The sequence below is a fragment of the Phialemonium atrogriseum genome (assembly GCF_030411735.1).
Source record: "Phialemonium atrogriseum strain 8032-3 unplaced genomic scaffold QBC33scaffold_19, whole genome shotgun sequence".
Lineage (NCBI taxonomy): Eukaryota > Fungi > Ascomycota > Sordariomycetes > Cephalothecales > Cephalothecaceae > Phialemonium > Phialemonium atrogriseum.
In genome coordinates, this window is record NW_026848156.1 from 217,725 (window position 1) to 227,753 (window position 10,029).

At 59.2% G+C, this 10,029-nt stretch overlaps 5 protein-coding genes across 5 annotated transcripts in view; 3 read left to right on the top strand and 2 right to left on the bottom strand.

Moving 5' to 3' along the window:
- Nucleotides 1–554: 554 nt before the first annotated feature.
- Nucleotides 555–2,247, top strand: QBC33DRAFT_590948 (transferase family-domain-containing protein). The gene has a single exon (XM_060431629.1). The coding sequence runs from the start codon at nucleotides 701–703 to the stop codon at nucleotides 2,084–2,086; it is 1,386 nt and encodes a 461-aa protein (XP_060281651.1). The 5' UTR covers nucleotides 555–700; the 3' UTR covers nucleotides 2,087–2,247.
- On the bottom strand, nucleotides 2,188–5,511 carry QBC33DRAFT_544302 (TFP11-domain-containing protein). Its single transcript, XM_060428439.1, has one exon. The coding sequence runs from the start codon at nucleotides 5,279–5,281 to the stop codon at nucleotides 2,366–2,368; it is 2,916 nt and encodes a 971-aa protein (XP_060281652.1). The 5' UTR covers nucleotides 5,282–5,511; the 3' UTR covers nucleotides 2,188–2,365.
- A 447-nt stretch (nucleotides 5,512–5,958) lies between these two features.
- Nucleotides 5,959–6,351, top strand: QBC33DRAFT_560805 (uncharacterized protein; the record flags this gene model as incomplete). The annotated part of the gene is made up of 1 exon (XM_060430087.1): nucleotides 5,959–6,351. The coding sequence occupies one exon, from the start codon at nucleotides 5,959–5,961 to the stop codon at nucleotides 6,349–6,351; it is 393 nt and encodes a 130-aa protein (XP_060281653.1).
- A 146-nt stretch (nucleotides 6,352–6,497) lies between these two features.
- Nucleotides 6,498–7,321, bottom strand: QBC33DRAFT_560806 (uncharacterized protein; the record flags this gene model as incomplete). The annotated part of the gene is made up of 3 exons (XM_060430088.1): nucleotides 6,498–6,507; nucleotides 6,585–7,066; nucleotides 7,133–7,321. The coding sequence occupies 3 exons, from the start codon at nucleotides 7,319–7,321 to the stop codon at nucleotides 6,498–6,500; spliced, it is 681 nt and encodes a 226-aa protein (XP_060281654.1).
- A 1,706-nt stretch (nucleotides 7,322–9,027) lies between these two features.
- Nucleotides 9,028–10,029, top strand: part of QBC33DRAFT_516762 (uncharacterized protein) — a gene marked incomplete at both ends in the record, with an annotated part of 1,669 nt that continues 667 nt past the window's right edge. Inside the window, 3 exons of the mRNA XM_060426158.1 lie at nucleotides 9,028–9,429; nucleotides 9,506–9,586; nucleotides 9,657–9,915. Of these exons, the coding sequence (XP_060281655.1) occupies nucleotides 9,028–9,429; nucleotides 9,506–9,586; nucleotides 9,657–9,915 (742 nt within the window). The remainder of the gene's footprint in view (nucleotides 9,430–9,505; nucleotides 9,587–9,656; nucleotides 9,916–10,029) is intronic.

Below are 10,029 nucleotides of genomic sequence, written 5' to 3' on the forward strand. Positions count from 1 at the left end.
AGAGTTATGGTGGTCCAGGACGCTAGAAGCGCATCACAAGGAGGCAGGTTCTAATACATCTGTGCAAGATGCAAGGGTAAAGAAGTGACAATGCACTGCTTAAGTTAGAAGGTAATCACAGTTACGTTGAGATGCTAGGTTGAAGCGTCAGAGTGCAATGGCAAGCTGAGTTCTGCGGAGAAGCCCTTAGATATTCTGAAGGAAAGTTAGTGCAATCAAGACACTCGCACAACTCATTACTGATAATTAAGATCATAATTCAAGCTTGGTCTTCTTAGAATGGAGTCGAATTCAATTACCCATTTCAATAAATTCTAGTAGGACAAGAAGTAAGCTAGACGATCGTTATGGCGGGCTCCATAGAGAGCGAACTGGCGCGGCTCTGCTACTGTTGCTATGCCTAGACTATCTCAAGAATCTAGAAGATACGACTAGCCTCCATTGCGGGTCTATTCCCAAATGGGAAAATTAGTATGATTCATAGTGAGCCATGGGACTCTTGCGAATTTGGAGGTTGCTATTGGCTAGGAGGCTGTAGATGAATAGACTAATTAGGTGGTGCCGCAAACCCCACAAAGATCAACAAGTGGTTGAAAACTAGTAAGGAATTAATAACCCTCCAGGAACTCGACAATTCCACTTGAAAAGCTGCGCAAGCCGAATCACCACAGCCACGCTCACAGGTGCTCAACTGCCCAAAATGGATGACCTTGATGTTTCCCTGGACATTTTCGGGCAACAGCCGCTTCTCAGGATATACACTCAGCTCTCACTTTTCTTCCCAGTTGCCAATGCGTCCTCTCATGCGTCGATCATCACCACGTTGACCAACGGACTCGAGCGGCTGTCAGCGAGCTTCCCATGGGTAGCAGGGCAGATTGTCAACGAGGGCGCGGGCGAAGGCAACTCGGGCACATTCAAGATCAAGGCCTTTGAGAAAATCCCTCGCCTTGTGGTGAAAGATGCCAGGGATGACCCCTCGATGCCAACAATGGATGCCTTCAGGGACGCCAACTTCCCCTGCGCCATGCTAGACGAGAGCCGGATTGCGCCCCGCCACACCATCCCAGGAGGTCCCGGCGAAACACCGTCGGACCCGGAGCCGGTGCTGCTCATCCAGGTCACTTTCATCACTGGCGGCCTCGTCCTCACCGTGGTGGCACACCATGCTGCCATGGATATGACGGGACAGGGCCAGGTGATGCACCTCCTGTCAAAGGCCTGCCGGAACGAGCCCTTCACCAGCGAGGAGCTCTCGTCCGGCAACCTCGACCGCCGCACCATCATCCCCTTCCTCGACGACTCATACAAACCCGGCCCAGAGCTCTCCAACCAGATCGTAAAGCCCCCTCCCCCCACTGCCGACGCCACCTCGGAACCACGACCCCCACCCCCACCCCCTCCGACCTGCACCTGGTCCTACTTCACCTTCAGCGCCACCTCCCTCGCCGCCCTCAAAGCCACCGCCACCGCAACCCTACCCCCACCCACGCCCTTCATCTCCACCGACGACGCCCTAACCTCCCACCTCTGGCAATCCATCACCCGCGCCCGCCTCCCGCGCCTCCCATCCCCCTCCCCCCCCTCTCTTCTCACCCGCGCCGTCGACGCGCGCCGCCACCTCGGCGTCGCGGGCACGTACCCGGGCCTACTGCAGAACATGACCTACCACGCGCTCCCTCTGTCCGACCTCGCCCTCTCGCCGCCGGGATCGCCGGCGTCCGCCCTGCGCGCCGGCGTCGCCGACTCGGCGGCGCTGGGGTGGCGGACGCGGGCCCTCGCGACGGCGATGGGGCGCGCGCGCGACCGGGCCGGGTTCTCGTTCACGGCGACGGTGGAGCCCGGGCGGGACCTGATGGTCAGCTCTTGGGCTGGGGTGGGCTGCTTCGGGATGGACTTTGGGCTCGGGTTGGGGGGTCCCGAGGCGGTGCGGCGGCCGCGGTTTGTGCCGGTTGAGGGTTTGGTTTATCTGATGCCGCGGGCGCCGGATGGGGAGATTGCGGTTATGGTTTGTTTGAGGGATGAGGATATGGAGAGGTTGAGGGCGGATGGGGAGTTTGGTAGGTATGCGAGGTATGTTGGGTGATGGTGGCATATGAGAAGTAATGATGAAAAGGAGAAAGGGCATGCAAAGGGGAAGATAGGGGAACCACAAGAGCACGGGACTTCACCATTCTTCCTTCATAACCTAGGCTTGTGAGACTTGGCGAACTCGAGCACCCTGTATTTATTTACGACCCCACGTATCTGCCCCCTGTTGGCGTAAGAAATCGAGTTGTTAAAGACAACGGAGTATCGCATTGGTATCATCCTAGTCTAGTCCCCCACGAAAGTTCCCTCTCTGCAACCTCCTTAACTTGCCCGTTCACTGAGCATACTCCATCAACACAACCAAATCCGCCTCGCGATCCGAGCGGATCTCCACCACCCCGTCCTTCCTCGTCTCGGCAAACAGCCTATCGCCCTTAAAGTACACCAGGACGCCGCCCTTGCCATCGCCACGAGCCGTGATGCGGTACAGCGGCCCCTCGGCGTGGACCTTCTTGCGCTCCGGTATGAACTGGAGGTCGTTTGCCTGGCACCAGTCCTCCACCGCGTTCTTGAACACGACCCGCGGTGTCTCCTCGACCGCCGGGGGCGCGGGGCGGGTTTCATGGCGGCGGTGATGATGGTGGTGCCGCCCATGCCCGTGCCCGGCCCTCTCTTTCGACGGCGACTTCGGGACCACTTGCAGTGCGGGCCCCTTCTGCGGGGGCTCGAGCTCGGCCGCCGCGCGGTCGCCGAGATCCAGCGCCCGGTCGATGAGGGCGGTGCCCTTTGCGAACTCGGCGGCCACCGACGGCAGCGACCTGATCTCCTCGGGAAAGACCTCGTCCTTCCACCACATGAACCACTGGCCGATCTCCTCGTAGTTGGCCTCCTCGGTGATGAGCCACTGGTAGAGGACCTCGTGCCACGCCGGGAACACCTCCGTCACGATGACCTCGCCGATCATCGCGGCGGAGATGACGCTGACCCACTCGAAGACGCCGGTCAGGTTCTCCAGGTAGGGTTCCTGGTCCTGTGGGTCGACTCTGAAGTTGGCTCGCAGGTGCCGGGCCATGCTCGCAACAAGGTGGTTCATGACCAGGGGTTTCCATTGATCCTGGCTCTTGCTCGGCCGCAGCACCTCCTTCCACTGCTTCAGGCCCGGGATGACGCCGCGGTTGAACTCCCAGACCTCGACGAGCTTCCTGAACTTCCTCTTGACGTCCGCCACGAGGCCGGTCGAGCTCTTCGGGTCGAGGTGGTGCGGAGGTAGATACTGCAGCCAGGGGAAGATCCAGACATGGGGCAGCGAATGGTGCTTCTTCCGCCTGGGCTCCCACTTCGCGACGGCCTCCTCCAGTTTGCGAACAATGTCCTGCTCGAGCAGCTGGGCGCGCACGAAGCGGGGCATCAGCTTCTCCCACGCCTCGAACACGGCCAGCAGCTGCTCCGAGTCCCGCACGTTCCACTGCCGCACGGCGCTGGCCATCCTGGGAAGCCATAGCTTGTACATCATGGCCTCGAACGGCGTGGCTGTCGACTTGCGCTGCGGCTTCCCGGGTCGTTGATGGCCGAGCAGGCCGCTGATCGAGATCATATCATCCAGGAAGCGGGGCTTGGGTTCTTCCAGCGGATCCCAGGTGGCGAGGAAGTCCTTGAAAGTGGGGTGGATGGCCGCAACGGCAACGGCGGTCAGCTCGTCCTTGATCTTGGGGAGCAAGTCGTCCGAGAGAGAAGCATCCGCCACTTTCAGCTCCCCAATGATCTGACCCAACCTCCGGCTCAGGCCCGTATGCCTGTCAGCCTCCTCAATCTCTGCCGGGTGGGACAGTTTATCGCAGGAGGCGGCAATGGCCTGGTTGCCTTCCAGGCCGGCAACGAACTCTTCCAGCTCCTGCCCCTCCTGCTGCAACTGCAGCTCGAGGTAAGCTTTACGTTCCTGCAAGCTCCGCCACTCTTCGAGGATGGCCATGAAGTCGTTTTGCGCCCGCCGAGCAAGCTTGCGGGACTCCACGGCCTCGACGGATTCTGTCGCCGGGGCTCCATCCGTTGGAGTCATCAGGCCGGAAGAGGAGGTGAGCATCTTCTTCCCCGGCCCGGTCAAGTCGAGGATCGGCGTGAACGCGTCGGGGATATTGAGGCCCGGTGCCGCCTTCTTGATCTCATCCAGAGTGAGATATTTCGGTTTCTGCCGCCTGGGAGTGCTAGCACCGCTGCCAGTGCCGCTGCTGAGGCCGCCAGCCAGGACTCTCTTCTTCCGCGCCGCCTTCTTCTTCTTTTCTTCCTCGTCCGAGTCCACAACAACTTCTCCGCGCAGGCGAGCTTGGCGTTTCTCTTCCTGTCTCTCTAGGTCGGTCTTCTCTCTCACGGCACCCAAGCCGATGCCCTGGGGCCGCAGGTTCGCCTCGATGATGACGTTTCTGCCCTGGCCTTCCTTGCCGAGACCCCGGCCTTGCACGTATCCCATCTTCGCCATCATCCGAGCCCCGAATGACTTTGGATTAAGCTTGGCCTTCCCACCTCGACTGGGAGTAGAAAATGCGCTAGGCAGCGATTCTCGGGGCGCGGGTGACTCGTCTTCTTGGACGTTGAGGACCGGCGCGTGCGCAGACGAGGGCGTGAAGCCTTTCCCGAGAGGCGTGGTGCCGTCAAACGTCGTCTTCATGAACGACTTGCGGGGGGTGGTCGTGCTTGTGCTGGTCACAGGCTGTTGCGCTTGGGGCATCCATCCCATGGTCTGCGCTGCCGAGGCAGCAGCACCGCCGAAGCCCAATCCGACACCGCCCATCGCCTCATCCTCCTCGTCGTCCTCTTCGTCGTCCTCTTCGTCATCTGCCGCACGAGACATCGTAGCATCCATAGTGTTTGTAGCGTCCATAATGCTCTTATCGCCATCCTCGCCATCCTCCTCGTCATCTTCGTCCTCTTCCTCTTCCGCCGCCTTCTTGCCCTGCGACACGAACCTGACGCCCTTGTTCCGTAGCGTCGCCTTCCGCTTCCAGCGTCTGCCGGGGCCGTCGTCCTCGCTATCGGAGCCGAATATGCCGAGAGCAGCGCTCTCCTTTGCGTCGCGGCCGGTGCGGCGGCGCTTCCGGGGGTTGAAGTCGCCGAACTCGTCGTCGCCTCCCGGCCCCCGCGAGGGCATCAGGTACTCGTCATCCTCGCCGGCGTCGGAGTCTGACGAGGAGTAGTCGGCCGCGGTCGACTTTGTGAGCTTCGATGGGTCAAATGATGGATTCCGCGTGCGATCCATCTTTGGCGGGGATGGGGCGGGTGCGTGGTCGTCGTCGATGGCGATAAAGTCATTTAGTCATTTCCTGCTAGGAAGAACAATGTTTCCGTCGGAGAAATATCGGTAAAACAACTTTATCTATCTAGAGGTGTGGGGCACTGGGGATACGGTCACAGTTACGGTTACTAAATTGAATACGTTTTTATTCTAAACGTTGTTGGTAAAGCCTCACCACATTCCGTTTCCAAAACGGTATCCTCTCTTGAAGAGCCAGTGATTATCACTTTGTTGACCTCCAATGTCCATGGACAATATATACCCGACAACTGGTATAGAAAGAGTTGGGAACGAGTCCCCAAGCTATCTCCACGGGCATGACAGTAGATCAGAATGGCAGATTTTGCAAGGCCAGGTCCCTGAAGATCGAACAGTCCTGATGTCATAGAGTAATTCTGCAGAGACAACCATGATATCATTTGAACAGCACCGCGTCAGGGGAATACAGTAGCAGCAGTAAGTAATTCTGGCATCAAAATAAAATTTTCATCTTCATTCTCGTCAATTTTCAATTTTCATTTCAATCCTCCCATTTGAGAAAGAAAAGCCACCACCATATAGGCCCCTCTATCAACCAAAGAGCTAGACCAAACCACCACACAATCACATCCTCCTCCTCCAGCACCGCACCCACCACCACCATGCTCAGATCCCGCGTCGGCCCCGCCATCGCCGCCACTGCTCTCATCGGCGGCGGCATCTACTGGCAGACGCGCGGCGGCAAGCAGCAGCCAGCAGGGCGGGCCCTGAAGGAGCCGCGCGACCAGACCGACATCTCGGGCCGGCTGGAGGCGGCAGCCGGCACGGGCGGCGCCGCGGCCAAGCCCAGTCCCCCGCCGGGGGGTGGCGGCGATGTCGAGCCGCGCACGCAGACCCGCATCTACAGCCACACGCCCGGGACGCCGTCCAAGAAGGATCCCGGGAAGGCGCGCGAGGGCGCCGCCGAGGACTTGGGGCCGGTTAGTCCAATGCAGGCGGGGAAGCATGCCGGCGAGCCGGAAGAGGGGCTGCGGGAGAGGACGAGGCAGCAGTAGTGGCAGGGCATGCCGATCGATGGACTAGAGGGCATTGGGAGTGGTGATATCTGAGCAACAATTATCTTTACATTTTTATTTCCACTCAACCGTTGTCGTAAAATGAGTCCCGGGCATTCACATCTGGCGTCACAGATAATATTTAATTACGTCGTGCTAACCAAACCGCAATGAAAATAGCAGCCAAGCCGCCTAGAACCCACGGTCTCAACATCACCCAGCACGCTACTAACACTGCCCTCAGCTCCCGCTTCTTATACTTTCCATGTTGAACCCGATCGTTAAGCCTCGGAAACGGCACGTCCGGCACCTCCTTCCCGAGGAACTCACACAATGGTTCCCACCCGTCACCAAGCTTATACTCTAGCCTCCGCTCCGGCGGCACGAGCTCTCGTATCCTGTCATAATACCCGAAATACGTCACCCGTGCATTCGCCTTGATCTCGCCCAGGTTCCGCGCCCCAAATGCCCCCATGAGCATCTTCCGCATAGCCAGCGCCGCCCGAAACCCCGCGAGCGCCAGAACCGGGCCCAACACCGCCGTCGCCGGCGAGAACATCCCGTCCGCAACCTCGGACCGGTAGCTCTCCCACCAGGCGTCGTAGTCGCGCTGCACGATGACCACCCGCGCGGACGGGTAGGCTTCGACCAGCTGGTCCGCGAACAGCGACCCGACGTCGGTGACGGCGTCGTACGAGCCGAACACGGCGTCCCACTCGGCCCGCGTGAAGCGGCGCCCCCGGCGGCGACGGCGCGCGCCCGGCACGGTGGGCTAGGTCGCCTCGGCGGCCTCCTCGATTGCGGCCCATTGTGAGGAGCCGCGGCCCGGGAGGTCGCCCATGTCGAGGCCGTGGTGGGCGCGCAGGCCGAGGATGTCATAGGCACGGGCCATGGACATGGTGCCGGTGCGCATCAGGCCTACATTGATCACAGATGGGGGCCCGTGGCGGTTGGAGTCTGTTTCGGACATTGCGACAATTAATGGGGTTATAAAGTGGCTGTGGTGAATTGGCGATGCTGGCAGTTTGTCGGTGCCTGTTTAGGTGATGTTGGGCGATGAGCCCATCCGCTGAAAGTCAACTGCTAGTTCTGGTATACATACCCTGGTTGCAAGGGAAAGGAGATTTGCCGCTACAGGTAAGGTCTCATTTCTTCGAATCCTTCGCCAATCTACCGTCTAAGTTCAGGCATATCTGCAACACCGTTCGTGTCGGAATTTGACAAATGGGCCAGCAAGCGAGGCCGAACCTTACTTGCTGGCGGACAAACTGGGCCTTGGGGCGGGTGCGTACAATCTGCAGATCCTTATTGCAGACCTCAACGGCTTAGTCACCGTTATTCAAGATACTGGTCAGTGTATCTATCGTTTACCACTCCCTAATTGTGGTTACCAACTGCCGCTCGCCTTCTCGGCTCCAATAAATTTTTTTTTTAGCAATAATTATCTTTCCCTGTCACAAAGCGTGAAAGCTGGGACTTGCCCCTCGTTCTATGGCTCCGCGGTTGGCAGAGAGACCTTCATAAGTGAAGGTAAACCCACCGAGTCAGCGTCAATCTTCGAAGTGCGCAACTAATTACCTACACGTGAGTGAGGCTACGCCTGAGCTGAACAAGCAAAAAGTATGAGACTAGTCACCTGGTTTACCCCTTTTCGCTGTTTCTTTCCACATCAACTTCGGATGCGGGATAATATGATGCAGTGTAACCACAAGCTCAAGCAGGCTGCCTTGGCGTGGAAAACTACCAGGTAGTGCGAGTTATCCTATCAGCCACATGCATCGTTGCCGAACTCCCCATGTTCTTCTGTCTTTCCTTTTTCCTAAGCCTTTGACGTCCGTAATTTAAACCTGCTGCCCATTGCACTTCGGGCACTCCGAAATTATGGATTGGAACTGCATTTCTTCAGCAATGGTGTGTACTTCCATCTTTCCAGCTACTCAATGTGGTAATAAACCCGGCGATCCTTCGGCTGCTCGTCTCTTGAATTTCACACACCCCTGTCTCGATGCGCCACCAACAACCAACATGCATATGCATGACGCTCGTGTCGTACACATCCATACATCGGGGCCGATTGTTGGGAGCCAGGGTTGGCGGAGTGAAAACCACACCGGGAAGGTTTACAATGAGTCATAAATGCGTCCGTCTGTGTTCCCAACCGCGCCCGAGCCCTGTGCTTCCAGGATAGATACCTGAGGTTCGAGAGTTGATGCATATTTCTGGATTCATTGGCCACGGGCTGGGCCGGGGCGTTTTAGGCGCTGCAGAGGCCACCAAGTCCAAGGCCCCGGAACCTGGAGGTGCCTCGACATGCAAGCGCCCCCTGCATCTATCACCTGCATGGCGTCAACCTCTGGCCTGTCACTCCCGGCCTCCCCACACTGGCGAGGGTCGGGCCATTGGGGCCTGCCACGACGAGGGGCGATGGAAGGCGATGGAAGCCGAGTGGCCAGGCGAGGGCTGGCTCGCGGTGCTCGAGGCAAGTTGACAAGTCGGATTTTACCAGCCAAACCATATATCGACCAGGCACGCATACCTACCTGTTGGGCCTGTCCCACGGCGCTTTCTTTTTCTTTTCTCTTTTCTGTCTTGTTTTACTCGTCTCTTATTTCCAGCCTCGGTTCTACCAATCGTCGACGGCTACACCCTGACCAGGCGTCCTCCCATTATCTCACCATGTCCCAGCCGCTTCCACATGACGACTTTCCCGAACTCCTGGAAGCGCTGAACAAAGAATACGTACAGGCACGCCGCAAACGCCTGCATGACGAATACGAACGCATCACCCTCCCCTACCGGAAGGCGATCGATGACGCGGCTCGCTCCCTGACCGAGCAGGAGACCTGCATGTTCGCCGCTCTCACTGAGGCCTTCAACCCACAGATGGCAACCCGTATCTGGGGGTTGGAGATCGGCTCGGGGACGCTTCCTCGAGGGTCATCGGTTCACGATCCGGTGACCTTGCCGGTCGACGGCCACCTCGTCGACGGACCGGCGCTGCAGGAAGATACCATCACAGGCCACGGTTCGTGCGACAGTAGCATAGTCGTGGCCTCGAGCACCAGACAGAATAGCCCGGTAAGACACCCGACACGCCCTCTTCTGGCGTAATAAGATGCCGTCTAGCTGACCCGGTACAACAAAATACAAACAGGCTAAACGCCCACCAGAAGCCCAGGCCGGCCCGCGAAAGAAGCAAAGACAGAACACCGACTCGACCCCCCCGCCGCAGCTCGTAATTTACATCCCACATCTCCCTCTGCCCGCCTGCCCCGCCGTACTGACCAAGGCCTTTCGCCCTGCAGACAATCACGCGGACGGTGGATAGCTCGCTCGTCCAAGGCCAGCACTGGGTGTTCCAGTTCCCAAGCGCCGGCCCGGGCTACTTTGTGATCCTCTGTGACGGCGTGGACGGGAACCCGTTCCGGTTCGACTCGGATCCGTGGAGGTGTGACCGGGCGTTCAACCACTTCAGGGCTTGTCCCACCAAGGAGAAGTGCCACGGGGCCGGTGCCGCCGGGGAGTATTCCCCTGAGGCGATCATGGAGAGGTTCGCGTATCGAGGTGAGTCGCCTAGGGGGGGGGGGGGGGGGGGGGGGGGGGGGGGGGGGGGGGGGGGGGGGGGGGGGGGGGGGGGGGGGGGGGGCGGGCGCGGGGGGGGGGCGGGGGGGGCGCGCG